This window comes from Bolinopsis microptera, chromosome 3, assembly GCF_026151205.1.
Source record: "Bolinopsis microptera isolate Bmic1 chromosome 3, MBARI_Bmic_1.0, whole genome shotgun sequence".
In the NCBI taxonomy this organism is placed as follows: domain Eukaryota; kingdom Metazoa; phylum Ctenophora; class Tentaculata; order Lobata; family Bolinopsidae; genus Bolinopsis; species Bolinopsis microptera.
The window spans coordinates 10,153,718-10,177,580 of NC_087074.1; the positions used below are offsets into that span (position 1 = coordinate 10,153,718).

Genomic DNA, 23,863 nt, shown 5'->3' on the forward strand with positions numbered 1-23,863 from the left:
GATTATGGGTTTTGGTCAAATATCATCTCTTTTTGATTATAATGTCAGGATAATTTACAAAGCCGAAATGTAAACTCATAACTTCATTCATATTTATATTAATAAATATGAGGTAATTTCATCGATTTCGAAATTTTACCTGACTGAATATGGCACTTTTTACTCATTCAAGTTGGCATTAAATTCATATATAATGCCATTTAAATATCGTGGGAAAGCAGAATTTATTCGAAATCACGAATGAGCAAAATTCTCACCTTTCGCACGTGCAAACTTTGAGCGGACGTTGCGTGCGCATACAATATTGAATCACGGTAAATTTTTGCATAGCAGTATTTTATATATTTTTTACATATTTGATTGACCGTTCTCAAATGCAAAATGATACCGAGAATGAAATCGGTCGCTCGCTTTATATTCCGACGAGTACCAAAGCCCAAAGGGGTTATAATAGTAAAGGGGGTATAATAGTAAAGGGGGTACAATAGTAAAGGGGGTACATAGTATACCCCCAATAAAGACACCGCTCGTGCTTGCCAGCACTGTGATTAGGGAATTTTTTAGGAGATATCTATCCGAAGGAGATGATTGTGAACTGTACTAATGTTTCACCGCGTAAGTGCAATTATCTAGATTTATGTATTAGCGTTTACAGGGGCAAGTTTAGAGTAACACTTTATGATAAACGGAAAGACTACAGTTTTAAAGTAATTTCTTATCCTTTTTAGATGGGAATATCCTTGTAGGTTTACGACCTACCAGGACGCGCGCCGAGTTGGACACAATATATGGAACAGATATTTTACGAGTATCACCCGTTAAGAATATCCCAAAGAATCTTTCTTACGGGGTATTTATTTCTCAGCTTGTTAGATTCGCTAATATTAATACGACAATAGAGGGATTTTATAGTAACATTTGTGACTTAGCTATTTAGTTAAGAAGCTTGTAAATCAAGGCTTTAATCCTGCTGCCTCGCGCAAAAAGTTTTTGAAGTTTTACAATTCTAAACTTAATATCTGGTGTAAATATGGGGTAGATATTTACGATCGTGTTATCAAAATATTTGATTAGGAATGTGTAGACTGTTGAAATGTTGGAAAAGTAGTACATATTATTTGTTTGTCTTTCATATTACGTTATTATTAATTTGGACCTTGACTCTTGTATTGAGTGTAATGTGCCTTTTCTCTTCGGCTCACGCTTCCCGCGTGTTGTTGTACCTGGAACCTAGATTGAGTTCCTATTTTCACCTTATTAACACTGGTTGAGATATTTTGTGCGTGTCTAGGGATCTCTTTGGTGAGATTAGTTGTTGTATTACTGTTTAGCTGACTTAGTTTATATTCTTATTTTATTTTACCCTTTTTAGTTTTTAGATGATTTATGTTATTTGCATGCTCATAGCAGTGTTGCGTTTTGTGGCTTTGTACTATATACTGCATTGCTTTGAATTTGAATTTCTGATGTTATTGATTTTCAGCGCTATGTAACCTGGCAGTAACGTTGAAAATGACTTTTATTTGAGGGGGTCTGTAGTCCCCCCGCATTGTATGTTTGTGTTTCACTGATTTGTAAACTGAAGACGTAAATACAGTAGTTATCTACAAATCACTCCCAAACTGAGCGTTTTAGAGTCGAATCTCGAACCCTGTCATTCAGCCAAGTAATCTTAATCTGAAGTTCTAGAATTACAGTTCTAATATTCTAGTACTAATGTATTAGTGCCCTAGATAAGATCTCGAGGCAGCTGTAATAACAAAAGAGCTAGCTAGTAACCACTTGATTAAAAAACGAGGGATTGACACACATTATGATATAATGATGGGAAAATCTATGCGAACCAAACCACTGCGGTATTACTATTATGGTAAATGAGCTAAATTAAACTGCAACCAACAGATCTCAATCCAGCGATTACACACCAATATTGGTCGAGGCAGTGAAGTCAATTATAATTATTAAGTTGAGTACTGGTCAGCGGTCAAGCAACAATCTGGCCCGGATCCAGTGCCGAATTATTTTATGTCCGGTATTCTTAGAGTCTTAGTACATATCATGGTCTTCTGGAATGAATAAATTAAAAGTTGAATTTTGGTCATTACATTTTGGCTAAATTGGTGGCAATGAAAAATTGTTGGAGTTTTCACAAATCATGCAACTTAGTTAAACTTATTTAATAATCACTCATAAAGTGAACGTTTTTGAGTATATGATTATGATGTGCATGAGTCGGCAATTGCAAACAATTTGCTGTTAGCAACTGACCCTTTGACCTTTACTTTGACCTTTACTAAAGTAACCGTAATTTAAAAAAATTGCCCTTTCGTAAGACACAAGTATGCTGTTGGCCTGGCCCATTAAGAGAGATGCCCAATAAAGTAGATCATTCTCCAATTTTTGTAGGTGTTTCTGGACACAAAGTGAGTCATCTTACATCTTGTGACAAATGCTATGTTGCTCATGAGTCTTTAAGACCTTTCTAGGTAACAGTCCAATAGCCCATTTGTGAATACTGTCATTGTTGATGTTCGCTCGTATGAAATAATTTTGTAATGAATTTTTTTATGCCTTTTTTGTATCGCATTTTTTGGATAAAGTTGATTGATTAAAAGTAAATAATTGTACACTAATTTTGTCTCAGATCTACGTTTTTTACGTTTGGAATTTTTGATAAAATATTTTTAGATCATGAATACGATGTTGTAACATTGAAACGTCGAGTTATTCCTTTCCTGATTAGAGCATATTTCCTTGTCGCATCAAACAGGATCAATACAAATTTACACAAGAATGCAATCGTACACGTAATAGAGAAGGAGCTAGGAAGTGAACTGCTTTGCGATATGTTGTTATGTTTAAGTTTAACCTTCGTTCGTTTCTCACCAAAGAATGGGAATTTCTCCGCCTTTCAGGGTCCTTTATCATCATAACGGGTGTGTATAGCCTGATGGGGTTTATAACCCTGGTCTTTGCTGGTAAGATGAACCAGGCTCACTTGGCAGGGGTGGGACTAGCTATCACGCTCTTCAATCTTGCTGTAAATTCAGTTTCCTCCGGATACTCCTCTATATTTGACACATACGGGCCCCAGGTTCATGGCTCTGAGAGGAAGTCTGAGTTAGGGACTGTTCTCTTCAAATGTCTCCTTCAGGGCATCCTGGTCAACTTAATTATTGTGGGTCCATACCTGAACTTGGTGTTCATCGTAGACCTGTTACCTGACTCAGGGTTGTACTCGGACACACCTGATCTAAGTGATCCAGGAGAGGATTTTAGAGATATAGCAGTGGCTTATCTTAGGATGACTTTGGTGGTGGAGAATCTAGATTACACCCTGGTCATGATTTCTAAGTACTTTGCTATCCAGGGGTACGACAAGTTCGTGTATTTAGTCTCTGTTGTCATGGTTGGGTGTCATATCCTCTTTAACTACATTCTAGTGACGGTATTTCAGCTTGGTGTTGACGGGTTAAGCTTGGCTGCTATCTTAGGACGGCTGTTTCCGCTTTTAGTGTCGTTGACAGTTTGTTTCATCATGGTGAGGAGAGGGAAATTTTCTTGGAACGGGTTTTCTATTCGTGCCCTGTTAGGCTGGGGACCAATGGTTAAACTGGGCCTGGCTGGAGCTATCGAGTGTTTTGCAGAAGTTTTCCTAATTGAGATAGCAGTTTTCTTGAGTCAGTTCGACGGGGCGGATGCTTTATCTGTGGTAATCATAATGAATCAGCTAACATTCATTTGGTGGGCCGTAGCGTATGGTATGGCCCGAGCATCAGCTAATCTCATTGGGATGGCTTTGGGAGAGGGAGACGCAAATAAAACACGATACGTTATGAAACTATCTCTTCTGAACTCAATTTTAGTATCCACAACGCTTGCTATCATCTGCTATTCCTTGAGAATTGAAGAAGTTCTGATGTTTTCCTCCGATGGTGACGTTAAGGATTTATTCTTGGCAACGTTTTGGGTAGTTTGCCTGGGTATCCCCGTAAATAACGTGCAAGTATCTCTCAACCAAGGGATCCTCGTAGCTTTTGGTGCCCAGGAGTACACAGCATGGTCTATGAGTATAGTCTGTTATTTGATCGGACTACCAATAATTCTCATAACAATATTTCTATCAGACTTAAGGGTTTCTGGTATTTTCTTGGGGGTCATCGTAGTGGACGTTATTACGATAGTGACGGCTTCGCTAAAGATTTGGACGGTTGACATCGACAAAGAAATTACCAATTCTAAGGAGAGAGTGGATGGAAAGAAAGGAAATTCTCGTGCGCGTGATTCAGATTGCGTTGCTGGGACAGAAACGTCAGCCAATGGAATTTACGATAACCCAACCTGTTCTGTGAAGTATGATGCAAATGAAAAGACTGTTCAAACACAAGAGACTGCTACTAATAATGACGAGGCTAGTGATCCTAATGATGATATTTTTGGAGACATACTTGAGGAGGATCAGGGTAGAGATCCTAACGCTGATTTTAAGGAAATAAGAAACGTTTTACTAGCTTTTATTGCAGCTGTTATATTCTGTGTGAGTTTAGCTGGGATTTCCTTGATCAGACAATAAACTGGGCTTTGTTCAAATGGTTTGAATGTTAAACCTCGATTGCTGTTGGTGAATTTAGATATTTCGATAGGGACATCTTATATTCGAAAGTATATGATTATTGGAGGTGATTTGGTTCTGAATCTGTACGTCAAATCTATTGAGGTGTCATAACTTCCATTATTGTTATCGCCGATGTTTCAATTTTTCAATACAGATGACAAATGACAAACTGGCTAAATTTGAAATATGTGATCGTAGATACAACTTTTATTTGTGCACAGTTTATAGAGGAATTTTGAACCTAAAGACAATCAAATACAGTAAAACCCCGATTTACCTCGCCCCGATTTACCGCAAACCCCGATTTATCACGGCTGTTTCCTTTCTCCCAAAGGATTATCTCTCGTTGCCAAGAATAAATCCTTAACGTCACCATCGGAGGAAAACATCAGAACTTCTTCAGTTCTCAAGGAATAGCAGATGATAGCAAGCGTTGTGGATTCTAAAATTGAGTTCAGAAGAGATAGTTTCATAACGTATCGTGTTTTATTTGCGTCTCCCTCTCCCAAAGCCATCCCAATGAGATTAGCTGATGCTCGGGCCATACCATACGCTACGGCCCACCAAATGAATGTTAGCTGATTCATTATGATTACCACAGATAAAGCATCCGCCCCGTCGAACTGACTCAAGAAAACTGCTATCTCAATTAGGAAAACTTCTGCAAAACACTCGATAGCTCCAGCCAGGCCCAGTTTAACCATTGGTCCCCAGCCTAACAGGGCACGAATAGAAAACCCGTTCCAAGAAAATTTCCCTCTCCTCACCATGATGAAACAAACTGTCAACGACACTAAAAGCGGAAACAGCCGTCCTAAGATAGCAGCCAAGCTTAACCCGTCAACACCAAGCTGAAATACCGTCACTAGAATGTAGTTAAAGAGGATATGACACCCAACCATGACAACAGAGACTAAATACACGAACTTGTCGTACCCCTGGATAGCAAAGTACTTAGAAATCATGACCAGGGTGTAATCTAGATTCTCCACCACCAAAGTCATCCTAAGATAAGCCACTGCTATATCTCTAAAATCCTCTCCTGGATCACTTAGATCAGGTGTGTCCGAGTACAACCCTGAGTCAGGTAACAGGTCTACGATGAACACCAAGTTCAGGTATGGACCCGCAATAATTAAGTTGACCAAGATGAATACTGTCTGGTTCGCTCGGCAAAAATCCGTTTTTCAGCCACATTTCCGAAAATAAGCCTTTTAGGGTATATGTTGCTTCATAAGTTGTATATAAATGTGGCCATTATGTACATTTTAGTGCATCAGAATAGTCTCTACAACCTTCCTAGGCGGAAATGCCAAAAAATCACGGAAATTATGAACTGCGTCAAGCCAAAAACCGTTTTCGGCCATATTTCCGAAACGAAGCATTTTAAGGTATATGTTGCTTCGTAAGTTGTACATAAATGTGGCCATGAGGCACATTTTGGAGTATCGGAAGAGTCTTTAAGACCTTCCTGGACTGAAATACAAAAATTCGAGTGACCGCGAAACCCTGAAAAAGGGTGTGGCCGAAAACGCCCTCATTGCATTTATTTCAAAAATGCAATGAAGTCCAAATGTTTTAAGAATCATCTAGAGAGGTGATAACTGTTGAGAAATCGCTTTTAACACGAAAAGCTAACGAGATTCCGTTTCGTCCCAGACAAACAGATTACCCCAAGTTTGGAGAGTAAGTAGGTTAAACTGGGAATGCCCCTTCCCAGGGACCACATCACCCCTAATAAACCATTAAATATCATGGGAGACCATGCACAGCCTCGAATTATAGTACAATGACTTCGAATAAACCTTTTTTGTCTCTAAAAAAGGCTCAGAAAACTAGATTAATTTACCTCATTTTACCTCATTTTACCTCATCCCAATTTTGCCTTTTTTGGCTTCCCGAATGAGGTAAAATGAGGTTGACCCCCCCCCTACTTAACTTAAGTAAAGATCGTGAGATCACAATCTGAGTACGAGTTTATTTTTATGCCTGACCACCTGAATCAGAAGGGTACATACTCGAATGATAATAGGTAATTGGGTAAACTTAGTTAAGTATCAGAATGTATATTTTCGAAATTTATCATTTATAACTCGTACTGACATAATATATTCGTATAAACTCACTGAAATATTCTAATAAACTGCAAAAAAGTAAAACAAGATTTCAGTAAAACCCATTATAAATTAGCATGCCACTCCCTATGCACGGCGCTCTTTTCAAGATTTTGCACAGGCGAGCGAATCGAGCAATAGACTAGCAAGCTAGGCAAGTAAAACAACTATCTAGATAATGAACTATTGGTTGCAGGACTAAATGAGCATTGACCTTAAGCGATTCTTTTTTTAACGATTCAATTGGGTGGAGAATCGGGAAATCATATATTTAAACAAAAAGGGTTTACTGTGTACTGTGAAAACGTGCATTTCAGGTCAACCGGCATCAGACAACAAATTCAGAAGATTTATCATACTCTGAAAATTCAAACTTAAGCTCACCAAAATTCCCTAGAATATTAAACGTAACTGTATTTTCAGATGAACGAAATTCTATATCTTTGCTCTAATAAATTAACGAAGGTCTGAAAGTTCAAAGATTAAAATTTCAATTGCGGGATGTTCCTGTAGAGGTCGAGAGCTTCTGGGTTTCTGAGAGCGCCTGAGGATCCAACCTTTTCACCGCTCACGATCTTTTTTACTGCTACTTCAACCTGCAATTATGTTCTGTCAGAACTGGGCCCAATTAAAATAACCGAGCTATTGATATTTAATCAAAATTTTGAGGCTGCTAGGAACAAATAAAAATCTCGTTTACTTTTTTGCCGTTTATTGTATACGGAATATCAGTCGTTTCCAGTATAACCGCGGGGACATGTCTGGCTGTGAGTTTTGACCTGATCGTTACTTTTATCTCTTTCATCAGCTCCTCAGTAAACCTTGAAAAGGACTAATTAAAGTTTAATGTTTTAACTAGTATTTTGTATCGTAGTACGGTCAAATGAAGTAAGTCCTAAAGATTTAATACCCTCGCCGCGCCCATGGTTGAGAATTTCAATCGCAACAAATCACTGCCCCGTGCGATCTCGGATCTCCTGATTTCACTACACTACAATAGTATATTATTGAGGAGTCTCCCTGGCGTTTACACGCCGTTGATGGTCGTGCGATGATACCACGGCATGACAAACTTCACAGCTGAGGACTGGCATGTGCTAGCTACATATTGCGCGTTTAAAACCGCTGAATATAGTACGCTACTATGCATTAAAAGTGTACGGAGATCGCGCGTTGCAGTTAAAAATTATGGAATTTAAAATCGATTAAACTGTCGTATCAGACGATCGATTGAGACTTTTATATTAGCGAAGTTAAACAAGAATTTCGCCGCGGTAACACCACGCACGATCAAATTTCCCTACTGCCTACAATGTAATTGTTCTACTTTATTGTATCCCAGAGTGGTGTTTGGCGCACGTGATAATCGTTTTCATTATATTAGGCGGTAGGGTGAGAATCCCTGCCACGTTTTTGGTCAGTTTCGCCGGGGCTCATGTCTTTCCTCGAGGGAGCATTAGTGTCTACAGAAAAACTGACAAATCCTAGCGAAGTCCAATCCGAACCACATCTTCCATTAGAGGTGGTGCTGGGTCAGCTGGTTACAGAACGGATTGGCCTGGAGAATGGCACAGTCCTGTTACTCTCAAGTTAACCATAGAGGGGGACAGGCGCTGTTCGCTCACGGCTGGTTCTTGGAGCCAACACCCTCAGCCCCACAGAAGTGGGAGCACTGTCGGTGGTGGCTCACCCAGATAACGGACAGTGTCTCTCCTTTTTTCTTCTTGGACTTGCATTGTTGCTGGCGAGTCAGCCAGTAGCAATGCAGCATCTCACTCACTCAATCACCTTAGCAGTTCGGTCCCTTTTCTGTTTGATTACTAGTCTCACCTGGTTCTTGACCTGTCGCCCTCAGACCTACAGAGGTGGGTGCACTGTCGGTGGCCTGTCACCCAGGTTGTCGGTGATATCTCTCCCTCTGCCTCCCCTTTGGACATGCATTGTTGCTGGTGAGTCAGCTGGCAGCAGTGTACCATACTACTGCGTGTTTACTAATCCCCTCTTAGCTTCCAGGCTAAACTAAAATTATAAACTAACAGAAGCAGGATAGAAGCAAGAAATCATCAGTAGCCCCTCAACTTAACAAAGACTGATATCAACCGCTCTGGTACAAGCAACTCTGATAAAGTACGACTCTGCTGCTTCTCTGGGAAGTCAGCACCAACAGAAATGGGGAAACTCTCTGATATGAGTGCTGGAATTCTCCGCCGTTTTACTCTACAGGCTAAGTTTCTTGTTATAATTCTATTGTTCTGTTCTTTCATTTGTATTCTGTCTCACTCTACTGCATATTGTAGATCGTCAGCATTCATAGAACCAGGGTCTCAGTTACAGTCCTTCTGTTTGTTGACTAGACACACTTTTTGCATCATCTTTCGGTTTTTGACGGCGTTTAGAACACATCTTGTTTTCTCGATCGTTACTTGCCTCCGTATTGGCTGCTAAACTATTATTATAAACTAACTTTCGTTCCACCCCCTTGTGTGTATACTAACAACCCTAGATTCCCAGGAACAGGCTTAAATATCTACGAAAATCAAAGCCAAACAGACAGACAGCTACTCAGCCACAATGCAGGACAACAGATACTGCTCTGAACCAAGGATAAGTCTGATTGATACAGCTCATGTCTCCCTAGACATTCGCACAGATTACAAGAATGCCAACATCAGACATCATGTCTCTTATTAAGACAAAGCTCAACTCTATCCAAGTTCCTGAAATCAGAGTTGTCTAACTGAGATTTGCAGTCAGACATGCATTATACCCCCCTCGACCAACCCATCTACTAATCCGTGTCTACAGGCAAGAAATTGATCTCGTCATTTGTAATATAACATGAAATATTATATACCTATTGAAATTCTCATCCTCCACATCATACAAAAGAGAACGGCCCATGGCCATACACCACATATCAAAGAGAAAGGCCTCCGGCCAGACATATCAGACCTAACATGATCTATTTTCCTTAAAAGCCCATGTTTATATAAAGTTTTAGCGTGTAAAATTGATTCACTTTACTTACTTGTTTATAAATTTTACCTCGAACCATGCTTTCACAGAATTAAAATATTACCACACGACAGGGCGACAGTTTTTCAAAACTGGTTACATTCTTCCCTCAAGGCGCAGCTCCTACACCTGGTAAATTCCACTCTAATAGCACAACCTCTCAAACAGACTCACCGAAGTAATCTTCAGCCATCAAATGCACCGCTGTCAAACCTGATCATGTTACAAGGCATGACTTTTCTGCCACTACTTCATCATTATAGATTAGTGATTACTTAGTGTGTAGATGAAACGATATGAGTGTAGCACACACTGGCTTATCAATGAATGATTGATTCATCCAATCAGCGTTATCTTGGTTCGAATTGAGATTGCTATATTAAATTTTTCCTATATTTTACGTAACGCGCGAACGCCATTTGAGCACAGTATGTGCTAATGATCTCGCTGTCAATCCTTTAATACGTTTTGCGCGCTGCGCTAGCTACTCTGGTAGCGCGCATGGCGTGTAATTTTATTATCTATTGTTTCAACTTTTTATTCAGTTTTATTCATTTAAACGATGTTATTCATTTAAACGATGTTATTCATTTAAACGATGTTAATCATTTGAAACGACTTTACTAGAATTTGTCAACGAAGAAGAACTCTAAATTGTTACCACAGCAACCATTCAATGTTGCCATAGAAACTACACACTCTTAACATAGCAACCACACACGGTTACCGTAGCAACTCCAAATCACTACCTAGCAACTAAACACTGCTACCATAGTAACTACGTACTGATACTATAGCAACTACACACTGTTACCATAGCAACTACACACTGTTACCATGGCTACTACACACTGTTACCATAGCAACTACACACTGTTACCATAGCAACTACACACTGTTACCATAGTAACCACACACCGTTACCAGGAACGAGAGCGAGGGTCGACAAGGGGCTATTGCGATGCAATCTGGACAAGAGTCCAGGCTGGCTCCCTTAGTTCCAACCTCTCGGTACTGGAAACGATACATTTTCTAATCCTCATCACCCATCTCCAAGTTGCAGTCATACAATAAAATTACAATCTCATCGTACTCACATCTTGAGTTAAGCGCAAAGCGTCACTATGGGACCTTCGCGATGCGAACCAGACACATAGTCTGGACTGGTACCTCAGACGCTAACGTGAAACTTACAGAGTATATAGGATATAACAACTTACTCGGGCGTAAGGAGTCGATACGGAGCTATTGCGATGCAATCCAGGCAAGTGTCTGGACTGGCTCCTAAAACTCCAAACGCTCGGGCGAGCGGCATGGCAACTCTGATTCTTTACAAATAATTATCTTGCCAAACATACAGTACGCAAAACGAACGCAGATTTCAATTCTTATATAGCGAAATAGCCGAAGTGCGCGGAGGCCGGGGAGAGGGGCTAGCTCCGGCGCGCGGGCCGGGATAGCACCCCAACATGGCAACGCGCAGCAGAGTAGTGGGGTCGGCCACACTACCGAATACACGAAAAGCCAACCCGGGATTTATTACCCGCACGGCTATATTATTATGCGCAGTTGAAACCTGGGGGCTCGCCGACCAGGTTCACCGGGTGGAAACTGAAGGCATATATGACCCCCATATCTGAAAGCAGGTTGGGGGCACTACGGAAAGCTTAGAAGCTCCCGTCACCTACTAACTACTAACTACTTATATTAGGCGTGCAGAATTGAACTTGAAAATTCTGCGCGCATCTTATCTGAGTTGTCACCGTCGATCTGTAAGTGGGTGGGTTGTAGATCATTTCATATTTTGCGCGGTTTGTTTCGTGTTTACGTATCATGTCACGTCATATTATTACATCGTATGCCAACTTTATTGACTGTAATAAAATATTCTGTCTCATCTTAGTTATTATTTGTATCTAACATAAACTAATGCATTTTGATGCTTACTCGACACATCTACAGCACCATCGACTATATAGGATTCTTTAAAAGCATACCGCAATATTTATCTTAGTCGCATCAGCTCCAGTTACTTCAGAATGCTGCTGCAAACGCTGTCACTGGTAAATATAAACATGACCATCTTGCGCGCGTGTACTGCGTGACGCGCGAAACAAGCGCGTCACGCAGTACGTGAGTGGCTAGATTGTAGATTGTTTTATTATAATATTATTTGATTATGTTATTTTGTTGTTATGTCGTGTAAGTTTGTGGAGTAGTAGCAAGAAGGTATCGTATACATTTAAATTTGTTCTCTTGATTATTTATTAATGATTTTATGTAGGGTCGGCACCAATGTTATTATGGTCTTACCACCGTGTTTTGGTTCAGCCGAAATAAATTTTACGTTGATGTTTTTACAATTTGTTTCTCACTCCAGCTGAGTCTGGTAGTGTTGAGTATCATGAATATTTTTCTAGCTCTCTTTTTCCATGTTTTTGCTTCACAGGAGATATTGTGGTCTTTTTATTGAATATAACTGTAATACATTGATGTAAAGTTTATTTGAATTTTGAAATAAAAAAAAAATGATGACCTGATAAAGCTTCACTGGTTAGATGTAAAGAAAAGGATTGTCTTCAAAATCTTATTACTATCTCACAAGTCACTGTTAGGATTGGCACCAACTTATCTGCAGGACATGTTCAAGTATGCTCATCATGGTCACTCATTGAAGCTTATTGTTCCTCTTGTAATTCAAAGTTTGGTGAGCGTAGCTTCTCTGTAATGGCTCCAAAGATCTACAATCGTCTGCCTGTTACCATCACCTCAGCTCAATCTTTGGAATCTTTTAAAGCTTTTCTAAAAACTTACCTTTTCAAACTGTCTCCAGATGAACTTGAAAAACTTTATCGATGACTTTTGTGGTCATATTTGGAATTCGATCTTTGCATAATATATTTAAGTACCATTTTCGGGCTTTAGTATTGACGATACATTTTCAAGCATATGTTATCTTTTAGCTCAGTATTCATGATATTTTCTGGGATGACTAGTTCAAACACTGCTGAGTATAAGTTGTATCTTAAAAGCGGTGTTATTAAATTTCAATTTATTATTATTATTCTTGAATGTAAATGTAAAGTAACATCTGTTCTTAAATCTTTAAATATGTAATCGCTTTTTACCATTCAGTGTCGATCAACTGTTAAATAATCGGCCACGAGTTTATCAGCTGATATCATAATTTAATTGGTTTTGACTTGCTGAATTTTATCACTCGGTAATTCATTAAGCTTGTTTCAACAAAATAACACTTATATTTATTTATTTATTTATTTTTATTTATGATTGATCCGCTCAGATGACTAATATGCTATATTAATGAATTAGAGTAAATTGTAACCCGATGGAAACCTGTGTAACAGTCGTCAAGCACCTAAAACTGGTTGCTATGCCTGTAATTAATTAACACATAACTGGTGTCGCGCGCGCAAAATAGGTTCCTTTTGTACATATAATTATAGGGGAGTGGTCTATATTGCGAAGGAGCAGACTTTTGTCGTCATCGTAGGTCAATCGGGCCACCTCATATATCCAAACCCGATTACTTATTCCCTACGATCTTTTTGCCTTCGGCAAGAGTAGGGAAAAATGCATCTGCAATACTGTTCCGGGGAGACAAAAACAGGCAATAATAGAAATCAACATACTTCTGGCCATCTGCCATCTTCACAAACAGCACGACCCTCTCGTCATCCTTGAGTTTTTGTCCCACACAAAGACTGTCTGTAACCTTGTTGGAAAATGAGTCCATGACGTTGTAGATCTCTGCGCTCCCAAATCTGGGTGAAACAGAACTTGTGAAAATATCGTACACCATTTCTATCTAAGGATCGTTAAAATATTACGTAATTTAAGCCAGAGTGTTACTGGTTTAGACCCCCGCCTTCCCTCCGTAAACTTTACGCATAAATTGAACTAGCTTTTCCAAACCCCTTCCTCCTGTGTTAGCTTACGTAATATGTGAACGATCGCTAATGGAGTTGAGAGTTATGAATTTATATAATAAATATAGACGACAAATTTCTAAAGATCCTTAACCTCATAGAATAGTGAATTAAACACGTAAATTTAGCGCTTTTATCAAACACACATTATATATTCCGACTCGGTGATATCCCAGAAAACCTAGCTATATTGCGGGCAGAACTCCAGAACCCTGACCAGTCCACGCGGAATTCCGTGTGAACCCTAACCTAATTGCTGATCTTTAATAGTGAACTAAAATTAAGCTGGCCTCTGAGATCGAAATGAACTCTGACTACTACCACTACCACACTGACTACTACCACACTATACATTAAATAAAAACATTTAAATAAGTTTCACCTGACACCACCAGGATTGAGAGTACCATCAGATCTGCCGTTCATAATCAGTCCTCCTGTTACACTGTCAATTGTAACGAAGTCCCCGTGTGACCAAACACCTGATCATGGTAACATTTTAATAAAATTAAATCTCATTTAACTGACTTCATAAGGTGATGTTAATTTGATATATTGATAGTTCATTGTTCATAATAGTTTATATATTGTAGCACAGCAGCTATTTCGCATTGAAGATTTATAATAATAGACGTATGGGAGTCACTGCACTCATTCAATTTGTGTTCATTAGTCTCAGGAAATCCAATGAGAATTTAAAAATCGAACACCTAAAACAATTAAATATACACATGAAACAACACACACCGTCATATTTGTCAAAGTAAGCTTTTCTGTACTTGGCTCCGTCCGGGTCATTACCGAAGTAGATTGGCATGGAAGGGAAGGGTTTAACACACACTAGCTCCCCATCTGTATCATACACTTCCTTACCTGGAATAGTAGGCTTGTTATATTCATAACATTTACTTACAAATTTACTCATTGTACTTGTTGTGAGGTGTGATAGCGAAATAAAGAGATGTGAAAATTTTAATACTATTTTTAAATTCCTTCAATTTTGATCTTTTTACCCAAATAATCTTTTCTTTATTTATGATCATAATCATGTCTTCATGACGTAATAAAACGAGCTAACATTTAATTAACAACCTGAAATTAGCATGGGGGGGATGCAACGTCAATTAATGTCAGTATTCCATAAAAACCCCAAACTGACATTGACATTAATTGACATTAATTGACATTAATTGACATTAATTGACATTAATTGACATTAATTGACATTAATTGACATTAATTGACATTAATTGACATTAATTGACATTAATTGACATTAATTTGTCTTGAAATTTGAGATTATCATTATTCGATAGATATTCAAGATATTCACGTCTATGTAAGTTAGACCGGTTCAAAAAAACAAAATGTCCTTGAATAATTATGAGTATGTTCTTATCTGTTGATCCTTAGGTTCAAAGACCACCAAAAAAAATTTCAGCTTCAAACTCTTCCATCTTCGGTCCCCACCGGCCACGCCCATATTTTATTAGATTCGTTATTCAAATATAAATGTCATGAAGGCATTTCGTTTAATGTGGGTTTTAAGTTCTGATGATGTTGAGAACCACGCCCTTGGATGGCCACGCCCATTTAAGAAAATTAAATTTCGGAAAACCGTATTATTTTAGTTTTATTGTTTAATGATCTGAATTTTTTTCACGTTTCCATATGTGATAGTAGTGAATAAATTGATGATATAAACGTTCTAAAGTGCTAAAAATATGGTAGAACTACATAATCTCTGGTCGAAAAATATCGTGTCAATTAATGTCAGTATTCCAAAATTTTGCAAAACTGACATTGTTTCGGCAGTATCGAGATAGCCCGACCACGGTCCGCGGACCACTGTCCGCGGACCACTGTCTGCGGACCACTGTCTACCAGATCATATTACTGTATAATAACAGTATCCCCTGAATCAAGCAACAGGTGTTTGTGAATAGTTGATTGGTTACCAGATCATATGAATGGTATGTATGGTATCTTGGATGCAATTAGTTACGACTAGCATAATTAATTGTAGCGTAGTAAATTACTGGATCAAACTATTGATTACGATTCAAATGTGGTCTCTCGGATATAATTAGTTACGAATAATATTGATTGCTCAATGAAATAAATGATTACGATTAAAATGTGGTATATAAGTCGTTCGTTTTTGGTGAAGTATTATCAGTTGCCATCATCAACAACAACAACTGTTCCAATTCCTGACATGGTACTCTTCTGTCTAATGGACGAAATTAATGGACCCACCGCCTCCCTAGAGAATGCTCGAGACTTCCTATTCCAGAAAAACCTCCTAAAGAGCTCCATGTTCTGTCCTGGGTGTAATGCATCTATGTCCCTGGTTCCCTGCTCGTCCTCGAAGTCTATTCTTTATATATTGCATGATGTGAACTGATCTCGTAAGGTTGCTTAATCGTTTAATAAGCCTTGACACCGGCGCTGATTGGAATTCGCGTGCGATGATGTGAACCCTGCTTGACTCAGGGGATGATGTGAACCCTGCTTGATTCAGGGGATACTGTTATTATACAGTAATATGACAGTGGTCCGCGGACCGTGGTCGGGCTATCTCGATACTGCCCATTAATTGACATTAATTGACATTAATTGACATTAATTGACATTAATTGACATTAATTGACATTAATTGACGTTGCATCCCCCCCATTAGAATACATAATTGTATATTACCCAATATTCTTACAGTTAACCAAAGTAAAGTGATAGATAACGCTAATGACTCGGCAAAAAATAAATATATTACACCGTTTTAATAAAGTTAATACCAGTCAATTATCTATACCGAGCCTTGATTTGCCGGGCATGTTTCCTTCCCTGGTTTCAACCTTAAACTAACGTAAATCGTAAAATTACTGTGTATTTTACCTTCTTTAGTGAGTGTTTGACATTATTATTATTATAGGTACATTCAAATTATAACACTATTCAGTTCTTCACTGAGTCCAAAATCAAGTCCGAATTGTAAACAGGATAGAATGTCCTGGATACTTGTTATTATGACGGCCCCACTGGAGATTAGAGATGGTCTGAGTTCTGAGAATCTGAAGAACAGTGTCACTTGGTCCGCTTTTTACACAAACTGTTTTAACATGATAATTGTGAGCAGCTTAGTCCTAATTCAGCTGTTAGTTCACTGCTGGTGCAGTGGGCCTGACTGCTCTCCTTATCATCACCATCACATTTCCTCTCAGCTCCCTATTTCTAGCTAATATGATGAGCGGAGTCAGAAGTGCGTTCAAGAGTGGTAGTGTTGTGCTTATCATTATAATACAAACCATCAAGGCAAAGTTATCGACACTTCCAATGAAAGAGGAACTTTGAAAGTAAAGCTGAAGAACTGCGATTCCTGAGTTACAAACCAAGAAAGCAGCAGAAAGGATCGAGACTGTGGTGTTCACATGTGACCAGTCAGTGAGCTGTGGGTGATCAGGGTCACGTGCACGAGCTCTGAGCCGGGTCACTAAAAACTGTATCACAAGGCAAACCAGAACAACACAAATCGGAACTAGATACAGCAATCCTACTAGTAAATCTGGAATCATCCAGTAAACCTTGATTGGTATCAACAAGTCTAAAGCGGTAAGCCAAATGGACATATTATGACCAACAAAAGAAATGGCAACATTAATCCAGAGGAACACCCAAGGGTGAGGGTCAGAGTCGGGGCCTTCGTAGATTTCATACCAGACATCCACTACAGTCAATGAAACTAGGAAAGTGATGACAAGAGTAATTGCTATCTTCAGAGCTGTTGTGTTGACCTGGTGGAAAGGGAAGGATACTTTTATCGTTCTCAAAACAGCGAGCACCATGTTGAAGTTAACAGATGAGGCGTAGCCGAGCAGCGACAGTACAGTGTGCATCACCACACACACGGTAGTAGAGCTAGAAGGAATAAAGTCACGTGACATCAGTAGAACACATATCATGAGGATCAGGTGACCAACACACGTGATCAAATCAGCTGCTGTTATCATGATAAATAGTGTGTTGGTGAGGGTACCACGGTTTCTCCAGTAGTAGGATAGGACTATGATACAAACAGCTAACACTAGGATACACAAAGGAATGTTGAAGGGGACCACGAACATAAAGACACTCTCGTGATTATCATTAAGATCTGCCATCTGAGCTGAAGAGTGGATCAAAAGGACTTATCTGCCATCTGACTTATTTTTATAAATCAAGCGTTACATTTCAGCCATGTGCAAAATTACAATGACATATTTTGATAAACTAATTGATAATTGGTACTGCAATATAAGTTGCTTAATGTGTGGCCGAATGACAACTAACTAAACAAGAAAAATAAACTTGATTATATAATAATTAATTCGGCTGAACCAACACATAGCAAGAGGCACATTAACGTTGGGGCCGTGAAAAGATAGGACTATAGAGGATCAACAAAATATATCAGAAAAACATATTATGCCATAATATTTCTCAGTCTGAAAATACCAATAAATACACTATATCATCAACTCAATTCAAAATTTCACTGCGCGAATTTTTCAATAATTTTTAGAAAAGTTGTTCCGGTTTTCATCCCAGTTTTACATCTCACAATTCAACAAGGAAGTGAAGGATCATGTATAGAGTTTAACATCAAAAAGTTATGTTAGTAGAAGATCACTGATTGGGGGGGGGGGGGGGGGGGAGACTAATATACATAGTTATATAATATTGCGGAGTGTAAATAATAAATATATGTGATAAGTTTTAAGAATTTTATCTCTCGAAACACGGCAACATAACCACAATTAACAGTAAAAATAAAAGAGAGTAACGTACCGTTGTCATCGTAAGCATAGACAGCCATTCCGAGGTTCCTATACTGTAGTTGACCCCTGTGAACGGGCACCTCGGCTACCGAACCAGAGAAACAGGATATAATGTCTGTACCACCTGAATAGTAATACAATATAAAGCATGATTAGATGATGAATAGTTTGATTTGTTATGGTTATATCACTTTATTTATGGTTGGTTATATATGACCTTATTTATTTGTACATGTTGATGAATGATAACTAAAGTATTGAGAGGTTATGCCTAAAAAGCTGGTTAAATCATAACTTGAAAAGATTGTTAAGTTGTTAATTAAGTAAATTTGCTCTAATTGAGGGCACAGTGCAGCTTATTCATATTTAACATCATCACTATCATGGCTTAAGCTATTTTAAAATACAGAATAAAAACATAGCCGTTTAGTAAGTAAGTAGGTTATCAAAACACAAAGTCTGGAAGAGTTACAGAGTACAGAATATTCTATAGAGTCGGGAAGAGGAAATCAGTAACATTACCAGCAATGGAAGCAAGTTGTATGTGCTGTTTGATGTTGTTGTAAACGTAGTCGTATTGGCGAGGAGCCAGTGGAGCTCCTGTTGACAACATTGCCCGGAGCGAACTGAGATCGTGTGTGGCTCCTGCACCATGGGTGTTAGTTATAACAACAATTATAACTTGAATTAAATTAAATCTTGAATTTTTCAATTCAGCCAGACGTTCTACTGTCACACTTAATCCAGAATTACAGAGAATGAGATTTACTTGCTGCACTTGCACATTAGATTGATAGGACTGAATGCATGGTTTCATAACCATGCCAGCTGGAAACTTCTTTCTTTTTTATGAAACTACTAACTTGGACACATGGTCTTCTCCTCACAAGCTTGGAGCCATTTTGGACTGGTTCCGAATATAGAGATCTTGAGCTGATCAGTAAGATCCCAGAGATGTGTACAAGTTGGAAGAAAGGGTGAACCGTCATACAGCACTATAGCGCATCCTGGAGTGGGTCACATGTTAGGAATTATGTAATAGGATGTTGTACTGTACTGTATTTAAATAAACATACGATACAATAACAAATCACAGGTACAATAAGTGTACACGATAAAATGTATTGGAGCATTTCACACATTAGTATGTGTACTGAACGTGTCCTTCACAAATTACACGTGCCCTTCACAAATTACGTGTACTGCACGTGCACCGCGCGCATTGCACGTGTAAGATACCTGCAGCAAGTCCACTGATCAGCCAGTTCCACATCATCCACCCTGTTGTGGTGTAGTAAAAGAGAACATCGTCTCTGTTCAAGTCACTTTGTAGCACCAGCTCTTTTAAGTGCTGGATCAGTGTACCCTGGAATAAAGATATTTTACATTTTAGATAATGTCGTTTTGGGATACCCTGTATCTTACAAAACAAATGATGGACAGATTCGAGATTTTGGCCGCATCCATTGTCACAAGATTAATTTAAACACTGCTGCGACTTGTATTTTCACACGCATGTCATAATATTCCGTGTTTAAAGTCGGGCATACTTCAAATTGCGTACTATTGTGAATCAAGCTCATCTAGTCAAGAATTGTATGTAAACAATACCTACGCAGTACACATAAAGCATAGACATTATTAGCATATCATGTGGCACTCCAGTATATGTGGTTATTCTCACAAGGAGCCAGCTATTTTGTACGAGTATAGTACAGTCTGTATCAGATAATTTCAATGAGGAAGGGCTGCCCACGCGGCTTTCCCACACACTCACCCTACACACCTGTTTATGTATTATATTGTATGTGTGCTTAGTCTAACACGCGTGGGAGTAGGAGTGTTTTTAGTTAAGTAGTTAAGAGAGTATTCAGGTTTAGAGTTTCACAGGCATTTGCAATAACTATAAGGGGCCTGACTTCCACGGGGGCCTGACTTCCATAGCATTAAATATGCAGCCTAGCTCCAGAGTTTGCGCCCACTTATACACACTAGTGCAAGTGACTAGCCCGCAATTACAAATACCACCCAAGTTGATCTGTCAATGAAAGCTATCTACACAACATGATAATCTAGGTAACTTGTAAATACACAACAAGGATTATGGAGCTCTAACCTACTAGGTACCTATCATAATGGATTATGGAGCTCTAACCTACTAAATATCTATTTAATGGAGTGTGGAGCTCTAACCTACTAGGTACCTATTATTACCCTGAACTTACCCCTGTGCTGTGAACCATGCATTTAGGAGGTCCAGTAGTCCCACTGCTGAACATAAGGTACATGGGGTGGTTGAAGGGAAGCTGCTCAAATGAGATGTTATCAATCTCACTGAATCCGGAGAGGAAGTCAGATAGCAGGCAACTTCTAGGGATCTCTGATAGGTCTACCTGGGGGAGAGGTAGAGGTTTAAATAGGGGTGGAGGAAAATGTGTTGCGAAAGAATGTGCCGCACAAGAACATTGTACCGTTATATTAATCAGTATTGTAGTGTGTTACTCTTAATGATTATTTGTGAATTACCTTTTCTGACGAGTTTGGTTGCACGACGACGTAGTTGCAATTTGGCAACGCTGAAATTAAATTTTAGTCCATTCCGTGATTCATTGCGAAATTAAGCATAACCTTGAGTAAGGCCATGTTCATAGTGATGACAACAGCAGATATAGATAATATCATAATATTATCTCGATATCATTAGATTTAAAAACATGAGTAGCACAGAACTCATTAAATGAGTGGTTTTTGGGTTGTTTTCTAATTCTTACCATTAACAATCTTCTTTAACTTCTCCAACTGATCGTGTCTTTTACCATTGTACATAACTGCGTCAACAGCAAACAGTATCTTCGGGTTAACCTGACTGAACCTTCCGACCACGCCCTAAAAAAGTAGAATTTACTGGAACATCCCAACAATTTGTCAACATTATTAAATTACATTAAAACATAATATGTTACCTTACTTGGTATTAAAAGATGTTTTACAAAAACTACCAACGAGTCCGAGATGTTGAGAAGGGACTGCAGGTTATCAACTAATCTAAACGGTCAAACACTCAACTTACTGTTACTCCAAAGTCCGGGGAGGTTGAACTCCAAATAGCTCCGATAGATGAAGCAGCTAACATTGCCTCCACTGCTAACTCGTCGTTTGGCAAGTAGCCTGCAGAGTTAGGGAGTAGAGTTAACTAATTGCTACCTACTCTGAGCGGTACCGCGACAATTGACCCCCCGACAATTGACCCCCCGACAATTGACCCCTATGTAATTACACTGGGGTCAATTGTCGCGAAATCTAGGGTTTAGTACGACAATTGACCCCCATGAATTACACTGGGGTCAATTGATCGGGTTAGGGTCAGGATCCTGGGTCAGGGTTAGGGTTAGGGTCCTGGGTCAGGGTAAGGGTCCTGGGTCAGGGTTAGGGTTAGGGTTAGGGTCAGGGTCAGGGTCAGGGTCAGGGTCAGGGTCAGGGTCAGGGTCAGGGTCAGGGTCAGGGTCAGGGTCAGGGTCAATTGTATTAAATTATATTGTCGGGGGGTCAATTGTCGGGGGGTTAATTGTCGGGGGGTCAATTGTCGGGGGGTCAATTGTCGGGGGGGGTCAATTGTCGCCCACCCCTCTGAGCAATCAGCCGCCCTATTTAAGTATTTATAATTAATTTGAGATACAATTTAAAGCCAGTAGGAATTGTTTGGTAAAGGCTGGTTTTTACAAACTCGTATTATTTATAACCTGCAATGCAATCTCCTTTTTTGATGCCAGCTCGTTTGAAAGCAGCAGCTAGAACCGCTGTTCTCCTGTAGAGCTCTGCATATGTCACACGGTGTGGCTGTTTTGCTTCTCCTGAGGGACAATAATGTTCACAATCGGATATGAACATATTAAGAGGTTTAAGTGACCAGTGACCACAATTTATGACTATTTGGGTAACTCAATTTTGTAATAGTCAGATTCATAAGTTTTGTACCAAGGTCCAAGAGCTATTAATAGAGTTGTGAAAATGATGAAAAATGGATAAATTTAAACTGCAAACCAGTGCAAATAAGTGCTGTTTTGTTGTCCCTGAACTTGAGCAGGTTCTCTGCAAAGTTCATCCGACAGCCTCTGAACCACTCTGGAACATTGGCCATCTTCACTGATTTGTCGACAACCTGTGGTATGGTACAAATAACACTTACTGCATTTTAAAAACAATCTACAATTGTACAGCTGAAGCAATATCACCAAAGCCAGGAAACTTGAAAGATCTTACAATTTGAAGTAAATCGTAGAATAAAATTCTATTGTTGATAATTTGATTAATATCCAGATTGTGTACTGAGTACTGACCTGATCATAGAGTTTTGAACATTTGATCCCACCAAAGTGAAAGACCTGCTCCCAAAACAAGTCGTAGTTGTCAATAGACCATTGGTAAAGTTCTGGGTAGTTTCCTGAAAGATAATGACTATAATATAAGAAACATTTTACCAGATTTCTAGAATAATCCCATAAAACCATTCAGCATTCAACCTAAGTATGAAGAAAGAAATGTGAGAAATATGGAACCCTTGATCAGATATTTTCTAGAACATTGCAATTTATTCCAATAAAATCATTCAGAATTCAACATATTAGTAATATGAGAGGTGTGAATGCATAACTGGTGTGAAATCAAGCTGGAATAAGATTATAGAGTTAATGTTATTTGCAGTGAGAGTATTTTTTGCAAATTAAATAAAAATCTGATATCTTTTATCAAATGTGTTTAAAATGTTTTAACATTTGCAACCAACGACTTACTGAGAGAAAGGCCATATTTCCGATTTACTATATCACGAAATAGCTGTGTATTACATTTCCCTTCAATCTTCCTCTTCCACAATACTTTACGCTCGATTGATGACATTTCTTAAAAAGCAAAGGAGTTACAATCTGACCATGTCTAAAATATGATTTTACCTGTATTCAATCCCAAGTACTCATTGCGTGGCTTCTGGAAATATAATTTCCAGTATGTTATCAGCCATACATGATACAGAATCAGTGTTTAAAACCTACATGAAATGAAATACAATTTTGCAAAATATTAAAAAAATCTAGGCCCTAGGAGATTTAGATCTCTTCAGTAGAAAAGACTTAAGATTAAATAATCTACATAAGCCCTAACCCTTAATACCTGAAATTTAACCCTAACCAAAATCCTAACACTTCTGAACACTATCAATTTTAAATTGTCTATATTCTTCAAAGGACCACTGCACCGACCACTACTAGCTATCATCAAGACTAACATCAAAAATTACTTCCCTCCCTAGCTTATTTTCGATAAAAATCTACAAGTCTAATGCCAAATGTATTATTC

The 23,863-nt window shown here is 38.7% G+C and overlaps 2 protein-coding genes across 2 annotated transcripts; one reads left to right on the forward strand and one right to left on the reverse strand.

Annotated features, from left to right (window-relative positions):
• Positions 1 to 2,950: 2,950 nt before the first annotated feature.
• On the forward strand, positions 2,951 to 4,573 carry LOC134813170 (uncharacterized). Its single transcript, XM_063820858.1, has one exon. The coding sequence runs from the start codon at positions 2,951 to 2,953 to the stop codon at positions 4,571 to 4,573; it is 1,623 nt and encodes a 540-aa protein (XP_063676928.1).
• Positions 4,574 to 6,639: 2,066 nt separating this feature from the next.
• Positions 6,640 to 23,450, reverse strand: LOC134813555 (acetoacetyl-CoA synthetase-like). Its single transcript, XM_063821384.1, has 17 exons — positions 23,302 to 23,450; positions 22,849 to 22,952; positions 22,553 to 22,670; positions 22,252 to 22,362; positions 21,582 to 21,679; positions 21,283 to 21,397; positions 21,038 to 21,087; positions 20,737 to 20,904; positions 19,751 to 19,877; positions 19,375 to 19,518; positions 19,034 to 19,156; positions 18,522 to 18,635; positions 14,442 to 14,567; positions 14,077 to 14,176; positions 13,398 to 13,529; positions 7,430 to 7,550; positions 6,640 to 7,325 (listed from the first exon to the last, which is right to left on the reverse strand). The coding sequence occupies exons 1-17, from the start codon at positions 23,405 to 23,407 to the stop codon at positions 7,212 to 7,214; spliced, it is 1,971 nt and encodes a 656-aa protein (XP_063677454.1). The 5' UTR covers positions 23,408 to 23,450; the 3' UTR covers positions 6,640 to 7,211.
• Positions 23,451 to 23,863: the final 413 nt, after the last annotated feature.

Bases quoted from the DNA above. Each gene is read 5' to 3' on its own strand.
- LOC134813555 (XM_063821384.1), bottom strand. From the start codon at position 23,407: ATGTCATCAATCGAGCGTAAAGTATTGTGGAAGAGGAAGATTGAAGGG. The intron at 22,671-22,848 runs GTCAGTACTCAG...ACCATACCACAG, and splicing joins GTTCAAAACTCTATGATCAG to GTTGTCGACAAATCAGTGAA. The intron at 13,530-14,076 runs GTGAAACTTATT...TGTTTCACCCAG, and splicing joins CTCAATCCTGGTGGTGTCAG to ATTTGGGAGCGCAGAGATCT.
- LOC134813170 (XM_063820858.1), top strand. From the start codon at position 2,951: ATGGGGTTTATAACCCTGGTCTTTGCTGGTAAGATGAACCAGGCTCAC.